At 45.5% G+C, this 16,329-nt stretch overlaps 2 protein-coding genes and 1 long non-coding RNA gene across 3 annotated transcripts in view; 2 read left to right on the forward strand and 1 right to left on the reverse strand.

Moving 5' to 3' along the window:
* Nucleotides 1-3,737, reverse strand: part of LOC117669333 (uncharacterized) — a 4,888-nt gene extending 1,151 nt beyond the window's left edge. The window contains exon 1 of the long non-coding RNA XR_015729451.1: nt 3,654-3,737. This is a non-coding gene — a long non-coding RNA (uncharacterized LOC117669333). The remainder of the gene's footprint in view (nt 1-3,653) is intronic.
* Nucleotides 1-10,600, forward strand: part of PSMC4 (proteasome 26S subunit, ATPase 4) — a 16,549-nt gene extending 5,949 nt beyond the window's left edge. Inside the window, exons 4-11 of the mRNA XM_034423679.3 lie at nt 382-528; nt 1,011-1,120; nt 2,203-2,296; nt 2,758-2,925; nt 4,948-5,024; nt 5,749-5,917; nt 8,478-8,533; nt 9,756-10,600. Of these exons, the coding sequence (XP_034279570.1) occupies nt 382-528; nt 1,011-1,120; nt 2,203-2,296; nt 2,758-2,925; nt 4,948-5,024; nt 5,749-5,917; nt 8,478-8,533; nt 9,756-9,869 (935 nt within the window). The 3' untranslated portion in view covers nt 9,870-10,600. The remainder of the gene's footprint in view (nt 1-381; nt 529-1,010; nt 1,121-2,202; nt 2,297-2,757; nt 2,926-4,947; nt 5,025-5,748; nt 5,918-8,477; nt 8,534-9,755) is intronic.
* Nucleotides 10,601-14,740: 4,140 nt separating this feature from the next.
* GRAMD1A (GRAM domain containing 1A) overlaps nt 14,741-16,329 on the forward strand; it is a 63,405-nt gene continuing 61,816 nt past the window's right edge. Inside the window, 1 exon segment of the mRNA XM_087876387.1 lies at nt 14,741-14,848. Coding sequence (XP_087732513.1) covers nt 14,841-14,848 — 8 coding nt within the window. The 5' untranslated portion in view covers nt 14,741-14,840.

The raw sequence follows: 16,329 nt of genomic DNA on the forward strand, positions 1-16,329 counted from the left end.
ATGGTTTAAGGCAGGGATGTCAAACTTGATCCCATCATGTGCTGTATCAGGATTTTGTTTGCCCTTAGAGGGCTGGACTGGGCGTGGCCGGGGTGGGCTGGAGATGCGGTGGCATGTGCCTATCCCTTACCGTTTCCCAATCTGCCCTGCGTGTTTGACACCCCTGGTCTAAGGGTTGCCATTTCAACACCCCCAAATGCCTCAAAGCAGTATTCTAAGACATGAAGTTGCAGCTAGACTTGATGGTCCCTGCTGTTCAGAGAGAAGGGAGGGACACAGCCCTGTATCAGCGATAGGCCTAACTAAGTGATCTTCCGTACTCCCCATTCCTTGGAAGTAGAACTAGGATCCTGTCTAATCTTGCAAATGTTTCCAATGCAGGCTCTAACTACTACGTCCGAATCTTGAGCACCATTGACCGTGAACTGCTGAAGCCCAATGCTTCTGTGGCCCTACACAAACACAGTAATGCGTTGGTGGATGTGTTGCCTCCCGAGGCTGATAGCAGTATTATGATGCTGACTTCAGGTGATGTTCATCTATTTTTCTTAACCAGAGATGCAAACACTGCCTGCAGGGAGTGTATGTGTTTGTTTGCCAGATTGTCGTTTTATCTGCAAAAATTTCAGATAAATATTTATTTATTTATTTTATTAAATTTGTATACTGCCCTTCTCCTACTGGACTCAGGGCGGTGCACAGCCAAAATAAAAACATCCCAATACAAAATATGAGACTGAATGGGCTAATAAACTCTTTGTTGCCTCTGCTCATCATATAGTTGCTGAGCACATGAAGTGCGCTCATGTGGCCGTGGGGGAGATGGCTATTGGAACTGGGTCATAAGTATCCCTGGTGAGGTCTGTTGCAACTTTGAAAAGTTGCTAAGTGAACGGTTGTAAGTTGAGGATTACTTGAATTGAGAGCAAATAAACCATAGAATCGGGTTGTTGGCAAAGATGGGTAGTTATTGGAATGAACGCTTATCAGTGTCTATTTGTTTCAAATAGATCAGAAACCAGATGTGATGTATGCTGACATTGGTGGGATGGATATTCAGAAGCAGGAAGTTCGAGAAGCTGTGGAGCTGCCCCTCACTCACTTTGAACTTTACAAACAGGTATTCTAAATTTCAGGGCTCAAAGTCCGCAAACAGTAGTGGACACAAATAGTCCTTTTATTATGGTTATATCTCATTTCTGTTTTTCAAAACTTCTTCAAAACTCATATAAGGCATTTCTCTCCTCCCAATTAGCTCAAGCATAATGACTTCTGAATTGATTTGTTCAGGTTATGAAGAGATGGACAAGCATATTTCACGCATTACCTATCTCTTAGAACGTAACATTTTCAAGTGTCAAGTTATGTGTTTTTTTTAAGCTGAGGTATTAGCAGTTATGTGACAGGAAGAAATATATGTCAAAAGAAGCATGCAGTCTTGATGATATAGTAGTTGACTGAGCTAGTTAAGTCTTGCCCGTTGTCCTAGGCCGTGAAGTTCTCTTGGCTTTGCACAGTGTGTGTACCTAGCCATTATGAGTTAATGGCTTAGTAGGATACAAGCACAGTCATTGTTTAGAGCTAGATGCAATAAAACCAGAAAGCTCACTGGATGCACCAACAAGGAAAACAATGCTTAAATACGGTAGGCATGTAATGCTAAGTTACATGGTTCGCTTAATGTATAACTACCATTATAGTTTTGGCTATTTGTTGCCAGGCAAAATAGGGCAATAGGGTTAATAATTGACTGGATTCAGAGGTTTAATCTTAGCGCTGACAGAGAGCTATGTAATATTGAAGTATTGATGTCCATACTGAAGTCCCAGACCTCCAGACTTTTCGTCAGGCCCTTAAAACCTACTTCTTTCAGTTAGCCGGGCTGTCCTGATTTTATGATGGGGGTTTTTAAAATTTGAAATTGGTTTTAAATTGAAATGTTTTAAATTATGGGCCAAATTATTTAATTATTTTAAATCTATTTTAACTTTTGTATATAAAGTGTTTTACTTGGCTGTTCACCGCCCTGAGTCCGAAAGGAGAAGGGCGGTATAGAAATTTGAAAAATAAAATAAAAATAAAATACTTCAGCCAATTGAGACTGATGGCATCTTTATTAAATCTGGGGAAAAAGTAAACCATGATGGCCTCACAAATTAATTCTTTCATTGCTTGTTGCTTCCTTGTGTGGCTCTTTTATAGATTGGTATAGATCCTCCACGGGGCGTGTTAATGTATGGGCCCCCTGGCTGTGGAAAGACTATGCTAGCTAAAGCTGTGGCCCATCACACCACAGGTAAGCATGGTTTTGGTTATATTACCATGTGTCGTGTATAGATTCCTCCCCTGTTGGGTATTTTTCCCCTCTTCTATCTGAGCTATTTTAATGTTTTATTGCCAATCTTTTTGGTACTTGTTAGTGCCCGAAGCTGAAAATGGGCACGGTTTAAGTGTTGTACTTTTAAGAAGCCAACATGGACGGGAAAACAGTTGCTAACCAACAAGGACAACTGGACGTTGCATCTGGAGGCATCTTAGAATGTGTATTATCCTCTTCCTCTGTAGAGAAGAATAGTCTACCTCTCTGAAACCGTTTTAGTCTTCTTCGTAATAGCACACAGATCAACTGATGAAAGTACACATTTGGTTACTCTGGAAACCATCTACAAGCTTGACCTCAAATGTATATCGCTTCATAAATATACACAGACTCCTGCACAGTCCTATGCATAACCCAGAATCATGATGTCTTTCCAGCTGCTTTCATTCGGGTCGTGGGGTCTGAATTCGTGCAGAAGTACCTGGGTGAAGGGCCACGCATGGTCCGGGATGTTTTCCGACTGGCCAAAGAGAATGCACCGGCCATTATCTTCATCGATGAAATTGATGCCATTGCCACCAAGCGTTTTGATGCCCAGACTGGAGGTGAGTTGGCAAGCAGAAAGCAGCTGAATTTTGAAGGGCAGCTCTGAATATTTGGGTAGAAGATGGAGGATGTTTGAAGAATGGGAATGTCCACTTGGCCGTGGCCGTGGTCCACTTGGCCTGGATATTTTCAGGCAGTTACAGAGATGTCTATGTGGGAGGGTTCTGGAGAAGTGGAAATTGTGTGCCATGGAAATTAACTTACCTTTTTGCCCTAGTGGTGTCCCCACTGATACAGCAGCTGAATTATGTTTCTGCTGTCATTAACTGGAACTTGTGATTATTTTATCTATCTGCATTATACAAGCCACTCCACAAAGGCTTTAATCTTATAAATCAATACTGAAGCTAAGCCAAAATAAAAGAAGGGAAAACATTGCTGTGTTTACACAACACACTTAATCATGTTATTTAAAGACTGTATGGCTGAATTTATATAACTGACTGAGTTGGATCAGCCTTCATGCTCCTGTTTAACATTACCTGCTTTTGTTATGGGTGTGTGTGTGTTGTGAAAACCTTGCTTTTTGATGCTGATGATTCATGTGTTGTGTGAATCCTGAAATTTGAGTTATTCGGTAACAAAACCTGAACCAACTCTAGTTTCTTTTCTTCCTTATTCGAGCCCAGCACTTCTGTGTGCAGCATTCTTTTCCCTCTCTTCCTGATTTGCATTAGGGACTAAATGGGTTTGACATTATTTCTTTAGCGATATAAATCTCTGGTACCTGTCCAGTTCTTAGCTGCTGAGAATCGCATGGTCCTGGTTACAATATGTGGGCACTGCTCTTTCCCTGCCATGTCACAGTGTCTTGGAACTCTTGAGTTTGCAAAGTTCTTTATCTGTTGAGCACAGTGTCTTTGTGTTGGGTTGATCTATGAAAGCCAGAGGAGAATCTCTTTCTAGGTGGGTTTGTGCTTCTGTGTTTGTGAATTGCAACTTCTAATAGCTACAGCAAGAGTGCCTAGCGGTGAAAGATGTGGGGTTTATATTTAAATAATATCTGCAAGGCCATAAATTTTCTGTTTTCTCAGGGTTAGGCCTGGACTTGTTACAGATGCCCTCATTTCTCAACATTCAGTAAATTAAGCCCTCGTTACTACCTTTGTGCAGATTTGTTCAATGATGTGAGATTTTAAATTAGGTTTGGGAAGGTATAGGACAAGGGCGTCAAACTCAAGGCCCGGGGCCCAGATCTGGCCCATGGGGCCACCCTGGAAACAGCGAAGGACTGGCCCGCAGTGCCTCTGCCAGTGAAAACGAAGCTCCATATTTGCTGGCAGAGGGTTTCAGAAGGCTGTCGCAGCCAAAAATGGAGCTTGCAAGGGCTCCATGCCACTCTCCCAAGCTCTGTTTTCGCTGGCAGAGGGTTGCAGGAGGCCATTGCAGTTGAAAATGGAGCTCAGGAGCCCGTTTTCACTGGCAGAGCACTTGGGCCACCGTAGGCGCCCCTGATACAAGGGGCGTCAAGCTGGCCATGCCCACCCTAGCCATGCTCTGCCCCCCCCCGGGTCAAACACAGCCCTGATGCTGCCCTCAATGAAATTGAGTTTGACACCCCTGGATAACAAGCGAGGATTTAAGAAAGGGGAGGTTAGAAATCCTGGCAGCTCTTAATTGTATGAAATAGTAAACTGATTAACCAAATCCTACCGTTCTATAGAATTCATTTTGGAAGAGAAGAATTTCAACATTAAAAAAACATCTAAATTGGGGAAAACCTTAAGAGGATAGATTGCAAAACTTCTTCCTTCATTTATCTATTTTTGAAAGTTTCACGAGATTCTGGTTCCTCTTCAGTATTTTGTCCATAATTTTATAATAAGTTTTGAAACTTGGGAGCATGAATAAAAATTAGAGTTCTTTGATTTTGAGTTGCTTCCCAGAGGGAGCACAAGCTGGTGTGATGTCCTTTAAAGTCTGTGGAATGAAGGATGAATGAAGACTAAAAATATGGAGGAATGCATGGATTTTTTCTCTTAGCTGGCCATCCTCTGATAGTTTTGTCAATCTCTCCACAGCGGACAGGGAGGTTCAGCGGATTCTCTTGGAGCTTCTCAACCAGATGGATGGCTTTGACCAGAATGTTAATGTTAAGGTGTGTTGGGGCTTAAAGATGACTTGAATGATCTAGGGTGACAACGATCTCCTTCTACTTTTCTTCATTTTGCACTGCACAAATACGATGCTTAATACAATGTGCCTGTGTATGTAAGGGAGAAGAAGAAAACGCATCCCAAATCCCAGGAAAATACCCAAAATTAATATATTGCAATCAATAAAATTTTAGCCCACAGTTCATAATGGCTGATAATCTACTGAGGCACTTGCCATGTCAAAAAAAAGTTATGCAGCTTCCTTGCCCATCTAGGTCAGGTTTTTTTTGGCACGTACCTAAAATAATAAGTATTTTTTTCCAAGCATGTTTCATCTTTGATGGGCTGAGGTTAGAAAAATTCCAGTAATGGAACTATTTCCTATTTACAGTCAATTCTTTGTAGGTTGATTTTTTTCTTCTTCTACTAATAGTATTCCCATGATCCAACAAGGCAAGAAGCTTACAGGGAGTTGATGGTTTTCAGAATCCTTGTTAGTCATTGAACCGACCATAACAATCCCAAGCTTTTTAGAGTTGCTAAAGTAAGGAAAATTTCAGACGGGGGAAAGATTTTCTCACTTTACTTATTAAACTTCAGTTCACTATCTGCCTTAGTCAGCTGTGTTTAAGAGTACCCAAGCCATGAATATAGCTTTGGGCTGAGATGACACTTTAAAATTCAGGATTGATGTGGTTTCTTCGTCTCTTGTTCTTTTGACCACAGGTGATAATGGCTACAAACCGAGCAGACACCCTGGATCCTGCTTTGCTCCGACCGGGCCGTTTAGATCGTAAAATCGAGTTTCCTCTGCCAGATAGACGCCAAAAACGCTTAATTTTCTCTACCATCACCAGCAAGATGAATCTATCTGAGGAGGTGGATCTGGAAGATTGTATCCTTGACAAGAATTTAGACAATAGAAGTGACACTTTTTTTGAGAGAGGGGGTGTGCCTTATTGAAGGGACATTGCTACATTTATCTATAGCAGGGCTCTCCAAACTTGGCAACTTTTAAGACTTGTGGACTTCAACTCCCAGAATTTCTCAGCTCTGACTAGGGAATTCTGGGGGTTGAAGTCCCCAAGTTTTAAAAGTTGCCAAATTTGGAGTCCCCTGGTCTATAGAGCAGAATGTTTGGGGTGTGTTTTGGTGTGGTGTTTTTTTTGGAAATTCTTTCCAACCTAATATTATTGTAAAGAAATTACTGTATTTTTTGGAGTATAAGATGCACCTATCCCCCCCAAAGGGGGGTGAAAAATTAGGTGCGTCTTATACACCGAATGTAGCACCGCCCACCCTTTGGCCTCTGCCTCCCAGCAGTTTACCTCCTTGCAGCAAGCAGCAAGAAGAAACAGCTGGTTTCTGCTTCAGCACAGCCTAATTAGCACAAGTTGATTGGATTGGCCACCCGACTCTCAGCTGTTTTGCTCTCACCTGTTTTGCGCAGGCCTCTGCTGCTTGCTGCAAAGAGGTACATTGCTGGGAGCAGGTTTTTTTTTCTTGTGCAAATCAAGCTATGCTGAAAACGAAAATGAAAGTAAAGCAGGCTATTTGCTGTTTGCTGCAAGGAGGCAAAATTGCTGGGAGGCAGAGGCAGATTTCTTTTTCTTGTTTTCCTCACCAAAATGGTAGGTGCGTCTTATAGTCCGGAGCGTCTTATACTCTGAAAAATAAGTTACGTAAAGTTGCCTTGGACTCCCCCTGTGGGATAGATTACAGCTTCCATTTCAGGCAGCAGGTTGGGGGAGACAAAGGTTTTGTGTCTAGCGCATCTTATTGGGGCAAAGTATTCAAGTTCCAGCAACTCATAATTGTATGATTTCACTATATGTTTTCGTTGTATCCTCCTTTTTTTCTGTTAATTCAAGGTTGTGTATATAGACACCTCTGTCTATTTTTTTCTTCCAAGAACAACTCTTATGAAGTAGGCTTTGCCGAGAGCGGGTATCAGACTTAAGAGTCACCCAGCGACCTATAAATTCAAGTGAGGACTTGCACTTGAGTCTCCCTAATCCACTGTTGGAATGCTGATTAAAGTGTTGGAGAAAAGAGACCCAAATTCTAGTCTACCCTTATCTGTAGAAATGTGCAGTGTAACTTGGGCCAATCATGCATTCTTAGTCCAGTGTATCTCCATGGGTCATTATTGAGGGGAAAAATAAAAAGGAACAGTGCTGTGTGCAGTACCTTGAGCTTCTGAATCAAGGGCAGAGTAAACATTTAGTAGATAAAAACACTTCAGTCAGTGCTTAAGATGCATACGTTTCAGCTGCTTTCCTGGGGCCATTCACGCCCCCAATTGTTGCGTTGCAAGAGCTGCTTCTTGCCCAGCAGATCCCTCCCTTCTCCAAGAACAAATTAGAGGCAGCTACTGTGGGAGGGAGCATTCATGCTATAATAGTTTCTCCTGACTGGTTAGAGCTGTTTTCTGTTTAGCCTTGAAAACAAAGCAGTCGGGTTGGGCATTTGTTGTGTTCTTGCCTAATCTGCCAGTGCCCTTTGTTACGAAATGGGATATCAACCAAGTTCCACTTTGTGTTGTTGCCAGATTCCTCCCAATTCATCTGGTCCATTCTTCAGAGGGAAAGGGGATTCCACTTTATGAAGCTTCATGTAAGAGCCAAGGTAGCGCAGTGATTAGAGTGCAGCCTTGCAGGCTACTTCAGCTGACTGCTAGCTGCAGTTCATCAGTTTAGATCTCACTGGCTCAAGGTTGATTCAGCCTTCCCTCCTTCCGAGGTCAGTAAAATGAGGACCCAGATTGTTGGGGGCAATACGCTGCTTTTGTAAACCGCTTAGGTAAAGGTAAGGTAAAGGTTCCTGTCGCATGTATGTGCTAGTTGTTCCTGACTCTAGGGGGCAGTGCTCATCTGTTTCAAAGCTGAAGAGCCAGCGCTGTCCGAAGATGCCTCCGTGGTCATGTGGCCAGCATGACTAAATGCCAGAGGCGTATGGAACGCTTTTACCTTCCCACCAAAGGTGGTCCCTGTTTTTCTACTTGCATTTTTACGTGCTTTTGAGCTGCTAGGTTGGCAGAAGCTGGGACAAGCAACGGGAGCTCACCCCGTTACGTGGCACTAGGGATTTGAACCGTTGAACTTGCCAACCTTTTGATCAACAAGCTCAGCATCTTAGCCACTGAGCCACCACGTCCATTCAACCGCTTAGAGAGGGCTGTAAAAGCACTATGAAGGGGTATACTGTATAAGTCTAAGTGCTATTGCTGTTGCTATTGCCTGGGAGAATCTGTACCTTTTCCAACGAAGTGATTACTAGTTATTTCAATCATTGGTTTCCAATCGGTTGGTTTTCCTGTAATGTTTCACTGGGTCAAATGGAAAGGTGACCACTTAGAAGAGAAATATCCCGATTGCAGAAGTCAGCTAGCTAAAATTGTGGGAATGGTCAGGTTGGGCCTTTTCTCCCTATCTCTTTTCCTTCACTCCTCCTAGATGTGGCACGACCTGATAAGATCTCGGGAGCTGACATCAACTCCATTTGCCAGGAGGTTCGTATGCTCTTGTTCGTCGTTCCAAAAAAGAAGATGGCCATCGGTCTTCAGCCCCGCTTCCTCTTTATTCTTGTCTAGCAATCTTAACAATTTAGGGAAATGAGAGAAATCTTCAGAGGAGGGGGGCAGGGGGAAATAGGCATGAAAATGTTAGGCTCTGAATCATGCTTCTCTTGGGTCAACTTCTGTGAGAGAACGTGTGTAGGCTGGTAGCCAGGAATTTAAACTGTGAGCTGAGAGTCATGAGTCTGGATCTTGCCTCTATAGCAAACTCTGTAGGAGGACTAAGGTTCTTTGCCAGCATTACATCTGATAATCTTGCCCATCTCACTGGGTTTTATTCTCCTGGTGCTGGATTTTAGCAGACATTCCCTCCCCCCACCCCAACCATCGGTGGCATTTCCACTTACGTGGGATAAAAGAGAAGGCAAAACAAATTATTATACATGGAGGTGAATGGAAAGATTGCTGGTTGAGATTCAGCAAACAGCAATATTAGTTTTGGTTTCTAACCAGTTGAGAACTGGGAATTAAAGTAGGGACCCTCTAAATAAATGGATTTATATGTTACCTGAATGTGTGTATATTTGCAGTGGCTGTAGTGGGCTCAGGAGTGCAAACATACTTCCGTTTCAATGCAGGAATCCAAATTTTAACATACTTGGCAGTCTGTTGACATCCATTGAAGGGAGGCTACTGCTTCCTTGGGCAATTTCATTGGGCTGCAGTTCCCAGAACGTTTTGCCCAGATGGTGTGAATTATAAATCTGAACGAAAACATGCCTTTGAGCAGGGGTGAAATACAGCAGGTTCTAACAGGTTCTGGAGAACCGGTAGCAGAAATTCTGAGCAATTCAGAGAACTGGTAGTGGAAACTTTGAGTAGTTCAGAGAACTGGCAAATACCACATCTGGCTGGTCCCAGAGTGGTGTGGGAATGGGGATTTTGCAGTATCCTTCCCCTGGAATGGGGTGGGAATAGAGATTTTGCAGTATCCTTCCCCTGCCACGCCCACCAAGCCACACCACACCCACCAAGCCACGCCTACGGAACCGGTAGTAAAAAAAAAATTGGATTTCACCACTGTCTTTGAGTATTGCTACGCGATGTCTTTCCCACCTCTCTTCTTTTATTGTGAGCGCTCCCTTTCCTTTGCAGTTGGTGTTTGAAACATTTCCCCTTCTTCCCAGCCTCCTTATCTTCTCATTCTTCCTTTTAGGCTGGGATGCTGGCAGTACGGGAGAACCGTTACATTGTCCTCGCCAAGGACTTTGAAAAAGCCTACAAAACGGTCATCAAGAAAGACGAACAGGAACATGAGTTCTACAAATAAAGACGGGAGCAGCAGGACCGAGGTTTGGTTTGGTCGTCTCAGTCCTTGCGGTGGAAAGACGGGCTGTGGTTTTTTTTGTGTGTGTGTTTCTGGTAGGCTACGTTTATCCTGTGTTTTTTTTTTTTTCTTCTAAAAAAAGAAAAGCTATCCAGAAATGCCACTGTTCCCTTCATCGATGGAAATAGGAGATGAGGGTGTTTTTATCTCATCCCCTCCATTCCTATACGTTCTTGATCTGCCTATATTGTTTTTTTTATTCTCAGGCCCTATAGGGAATAAGATTTGAATTGGATTAACATTTGCTCCCTTGAGGGAAGGGGAGCGTGGGTAGGAACAGACCTGCCAGTTATTGTTACACCACAGTTCCGTCATATCTGAAATTTGGTCACAAGGTTGTGGTTGATAGTTGAAAGCAATAGTTGGCCTGTAAAGTGTGTGGGTTCATATTGCATGCTCGGTTCACATGTTAAACGTTAGATCAAAATCAGTCAAACCCTTTTTCTAGGATGGTGTAATGCCCGTGTGAAGTTTTCACAGCTTTCCTAAATTGGGCTGTACGTTACACTCGGCTAAGTTTTATTAAACATGATTTGAAGAAATCTCAGTTTAGACCCATGAATTTCCACCAAGCCACATTGTGACTTAATAATACATTGTATGATGGTTTGTTAGCAAATTATAATACATGGAATTTATTCTTATGGTCCAGAAAATAAAAGACTTTGGAGATACATTTTTGCAAGTGTTGGTGCTGCTGTGGAAGAACCAGGTTTCTTGGAAAGCTTTTTGTGTCGGGGGCAAAAGACCAGGATCACACATGAAGTTCCGTTGCCATTCTATTGCTCGTGCCAGGAATCTACTCAACTAACAGTGCTATTTTGGTGCTAGAGAAGGGTTGATAGAATTCAAGGAGAGAGGGAGTTGGACTTAGTCCGTTTGAGGCTATGTAGAGATTCTAGACTCATTCCTTTTTTGGCTCCTCCTCCCAGATTATGCCTTTCGTTCTACATCTTGAGAATGGCTGTATCAGAATTGTTCACATTCTTTGCAACAATGTCTAACCCATTAAAGAACATGTATTATGTTAATTCAGTGTTGAAAACGACGAGGGCCTTTTTTAGAAGCAGTAGAATTATCCTACAGAAAGTATCCTCATCTTTCCAAGAGATCACCTTGCACAAAAGCTGGGTTATGTAACACAGTAAGCACAAACTGTTATAGTCTCAAACTATGCTGTGCTGAAACTGACCATATTTTAATCTGTTAGGTCAGGGGTCAGCAACCTTAAACACTCAAAAGAGCCATTTGGACCCGTTTCCCACAGAAAAGAAAACACCGGGAGCCACAAACCCTTCCTATGCCTGACTATTTCTTGAGCGGCCACAAAACTAGCATATGTAGTTGAATTAAATGTTCTGTTTTCTTCTGAAACTTTTCTTTTCTCGGATTTATCCATAATTGGCCTACCGGGGGAGCGAAAAGCTCAATAAACAGCGTGCTGGCAGGTGTCGCACATTGGCAGTCGTGACGCCTATTTTGAGTGACAGGGAGCCACAGGAGAGGGATGAAAGAGCCACATGCGGCTCCAGAGCTGCAGGTTGCTGACCCGTGTTAGGTTCACGCACCATGCTAAGAGAATGAATGAATTTGCACTTGCAAATCACAAGCTGTTAACTTCATTGTAGCTTTAACAAAAGTTTGTCTGCCTTTGTTCATACTACAGACTAAATGATGTGGTTTGTTTGCTTGTAATTGAGCCAGCCGTGCTATATTTTTCTAATTCTTGTTGCCTCATAGAGGAAGTGATCACATTTGACACAAATGTCTCTTTCTCTGCCTCTTTCGTTTGACACAAATAGCAACAAGGGGCAATTTTAATAATAGAAGTAGCAGGAGGAGGGTAAAAGAAACAAGTATTTCTCCTTTAGCGGTTGGCTTAGTCTCACACACACACACACACACACACACACACACCATGCGTTGTTGGCTCTTGCTAGAAGAATGCCAGACTGACATGGCTTTACAGTATGAGTGGCTTGATAAATCTCGACCCTTGTTTGCTTTCAGTTTTATTGTCTTGCAAAGCAAACAAAAGCTCCTACTTCACATTCTCAGGAGCCTGGAACGTGCCAAGCCAAACGGAAGCAGAACATGCTTTTGCCCTTTTGCTTTACTGGTTGAACTCTTTCCCCCGCCCCCCATCCTCCAAATTTTGAATGATTTGGCTGCAGTTAAAAATTGCAGTATGTGGGCAGGAAGTGGCACTAGGTCAAAAGTAGTTCCTCTGTTTAAACTGGAAGTTCTCTACTGCATGTTATGGCTGTCAGTTGGCATAGTAGCTTTGGTAAGACATCTGCCATTAAAACAGTTTTGGGTGACATGAGAATCAGTGTTAACCTCAGTAAGCGTCAGTTGGCATAAAATAACGGTTGCATTTAAAGCTGGGAGTTAAGTTATCCTTCCCCTTTATTCTTCCTCCCCATCAACAGACCTCCCTGTTTTATTTTTTAAAAAAGACATAATTTAAAGATGAAGTCCTTAATTTAATTTCCTGCCCATATTTTGTATGCATGGCAGGCTCCGTGCAGAGGTGGTATTCAGCCGGTTCGGACCAGTTTGCCCGAACCGGTAGCGGAGATTGTGGGTGGGCCAGTCCATCCACCCTGGGTCCAAGTCATGCTGTTTAGGCACGTTTTCGAGGCTGGGCACACGCACGAGAGGCACATGAGCAAGCAAAGCGCGTGCGCAGAAGGCCAAATACATGCGTGGACAGCGCATGCAGTGAGCGAGCATGAGTGCGCGCAGCGAACCAGTGATAAAGGTAAGTGAAACCCACTCCTGGCTCCATGTTTTTTTTTTAAATCTGCACAGAATAATAATGGAACATTACCTTCAATAATGCAATCGACTCCCATCATTGAAACAGAACTTCCATAGCACACCATTCATGTGACAGTTAATGATTATGAAATTGAACAGTAATTAGAGGTGTTGGAGAGATCATACTTTCTGGGTGGAGTATTAATTGGGTCAAATGCTTTTCTCTGAAAGCAGATTGGGATGTCTTTGCGTCTGCTGTTGCCCTCTGGTAGATGAAATGGTCAACTTCGCTTTCTCACGTTTTTTAATCTCTGTTCCACCCAATTTGTAAAATCAGAACATTTTGCTAAATTCTTATCAAATACTAGTACCAAAAATTTGCAATGCAAACCAATGCAAAAATTTGCACTGTGGACATTCAAGAGGAACCACAGTATTCAAGAACACATTTTTTGTACCTGCTTGCATTAACTCTTTAAAAACACATGAGCTTGTCAGACACAAAACAAGATCTTCATTCGATTCTACGAAATAATCCTACCAAGATTCATATCCAGATATTTTTACAAGCTGTGTTTGCCTGGGTGGATGAATCTTTTTAAAATACCTTAGAATTAGTTTTTGTGCATTGAGAAAATTCCTGATTTTGTATGTCTGTTTCTTATTAAAAATCGACCCTCTTCCCCCAAAAGGATGAAAATCCCATCCTATCCTTCAGATCCCCACATTCACTTTTTGTCAGTTCAACGACCCTGTGCAGTGCATCTATCTTAGTTTAAGAGTAATAGGATTGACAGTCCTCCAAACTGGATTTTTGCCAATACTTGAAATGAGCTAATTCTGCATTTCTGATTCTGAATCAACTTAAAATTCTTGAATGTGATCCTTTCCAAGATGAAGTGTTAATTTTTTGAGAGGGGGGGGGGTGTATCATACTTTTTAATGGTTAGCCATCAAAACTATTGGTGAGCCTACATAAAAGCTTTTATTTTTTCCAAGAGGGCAGCAGTGGATTGGATCCAGGATTGAGTTGCCATGGGCGAATAGGTAATATAAATTTAATAAATAAATAAATAAATAAATAAATAAATAAATAAACAAACAAACAAACAAACAAACAAACATATACATACACAGATATATACATACACATATACACACACACACATATATACATATGCATATATATATATATACATACACACACACAAATACACATACACACATACATATATAATTTTAGAACCAATCTCCTGAAATTCAGAGGGCGCCGAATGAGTCAGACTTGATGCATGGCTCACCAAGTTGAAAACATACATAACATTGAAGCCTGGAATCCAGTCCCACTGACTGTGTATCCCACCTCCAAACCTCCCCCCTCCCCCACAAACAGACGATCTGTCTCTTTCCGCAACTCCGGATCCCCTAAAAAGGAGCGCTTTCTCCTGCTGGGAACAAGAGAAGCCGCGTCCCAATGTTGGGGCGCCCATCGGAAGCGCTTCCTCCTCACCCATCCTCTGCTACCACATGTGCGCCCGTGGGTGGGTGAGCGCGAGAAAAGAGGAGGAGGAGGAGGAGGAGGCACCTCGTGCCCGAGCGGGGTACGTGCCTAGACAGGCGAGGCGTCCTGGGGCGGCTCGTAAGGCTCAGCCGCAGCCCGGTCCCCGTGCAACCCCGGAATTGGCCCGGGAGGTTCGAGCCCCTTCTGCGGGAAAGGAAACGGGCGAAGCCGAATCGGGGCATCGCAACCAACCAGGCCTGGGTATCCTCCTCTTCCCCCCCCCACTCCTCGTGTCGCCCCCCCCCCCAACCTCCGCTTTACACGAGAGCGGAAAGGTCTCCGCGCGCCCGCTGGCTCCTCCCGCCTGCTTCTGGCCCCGCCCTTTCGCTGGGCTGCGCGGCTGGGCGGCGGGCGGGGGGGGGAGCCGCCGAGGGGCTGCGTGCGACAAAAAGGGGCGGCCGCCGTCGAAGGAGGCAGGGAGGCAGGCGGGCAGGGAAGGAGGGCGGGCGGCAGAGGACGGCCTGCCTCTTCCTCCGCGCGGCACAACGGGAGCCGCCGGCCGGGACCCTCGCTCGCCTCTCCATCCCGGCCGGGCGGGGGAGGGGGGGGCGTCCGCCCGCCCCCCGCCCCGCATTTGCCCGCGCCGGGCTATGTTCGAGTAAGGAGCCGCGCTGCAGGGAAAGGGGGAGGCGGAGGGGAAGGGAGGGGAGGGGGATGCCGGGCTGGCGGAGGGAACGGATGGCGTGGAGCTGCCGCGCGGTCCCGTCGGGCAGGGAGGAAGAGGAGGAGGAGGCTGCGGTGGTCCGGACGCCAGGCAAAGAGGGTGGGTGGGTGGTGGGTGGCGGGGGGGGGTGGGCTCCGCTGCGGCTGAGGGAGCTGGTAGAAGGGGAGGTTGGGGGGGGGGAAGTGAGATCCGGGCGGGAAGAGGGCATCGGCGTCCGCCCGGCTTTAGGCTTCGCGTGTGGGGTTGTTCGCTTGTCAGCTGGCAGATGGAGGGAGGAAGAGATGGAGGGACAAAAGAGCTGCCGGGAGAGAGGGAGAGGGAGGGAGGGAGAGAAGGAGAGAGAAAAGGAGGGAGGGAGAGAGAGGAGAGAGGGAAGGAGAAGGAGGGAGGGGGAGAGAGAGAGGGAGGGAGGGAGAGAAGGAGAGAGAAAAGGAGGGAGGGAGAGAGGAGAGAGGGAAGGAGAAGGAGGGAGGGGGAGAGAGGGAGGGAGGGAGGGAGGGAGGGAGAGAAGGAGGGGGAGAGGGAAGGAGGGAGGGAGAGAGGGAGGGAGAGGAGTGGGAGAGAGGGAAGGAGGGAGGGAGGGAGAAGGAGGGAGGGAGGGAGAAGGAGGGAGAGAGAGAAGGAGGGAGGGAGGGATAGAGGAGAGAGGGAAGGAGAAGGAGGGAGGGGGAGAGAGGGAGGGAGGGAGAGAAGGAAGGAGGGAGGGAGAGAGGGAAGGAGGGGGGAGAGAGGGAAGGAGGGAGGGAGAGAGGGAGGGAGAGGAGTGGGAGAGAGGGAAGGAGGGAGGGAGGGAGAGAGAGAGAGAGAGAGGGAGCGAACGTGGGCTGGTGGAAGGGAGTGCGTGGCATCCCTGCGAACGGCGGCGGTTGTTTTGGAGGGCTGCCCCTTCTCCTCTTCCTCTTTCCTCCCGGTCTCCCCACCCCCCCCCCGCCCCCCACGGGTTTCGATCCAGCCGCTCGTCCTTTCCCCTCTGGGGGCATCGGCGATTCGCTGCCGGTCGCCCTGTGGATCGTGGTGTGTGTTGCCCCTTTGTTGCGGGGGTGCGTGCAGATCTCCGCTCCCGGGTGGGTTGGCTGGCGGGCGCGCGCACGCAGGACCCCCCCCCCCCCGCGGACGATCCTTTTCCAGTCGTGATGTTATCGAGCCACGCTGCCCATCTTCTCTACAGGACCAACCAGCTGAAGGGATGATGGACCTCAATGTCTGGACAGCGCCAGAATGGCAGGCTTCACATTATAAAGATTAGTCTGTAACAAACCCCACTGTGTGTGTGTTTGTGTGTGTGTGTATGTGTGCATTCACACAACTTGCTAGTCTTGGCTTTTGTTTTTTAAACCTGGTTGGCTTTTGGTGCTTTCACATCTTGTGTGAGGCCAGGCTGTTTGGTTGGTTTCGGGGTTCCCTATATTTTGTGA

This window comes from Pantherophis guttatus, chromosome 10 (genome assembly GCF_059756535.1).
Source record: "Pantherophis guttatus breed Tessera chromosome 10, ASM5975653v1, whole genome shotgun sequence".
NCBI lineage: Eukaryota > Metazoa > Chordata > Lepidosauria > Squamata > Colubridae > Pantherophis > Pantherophis guttatus.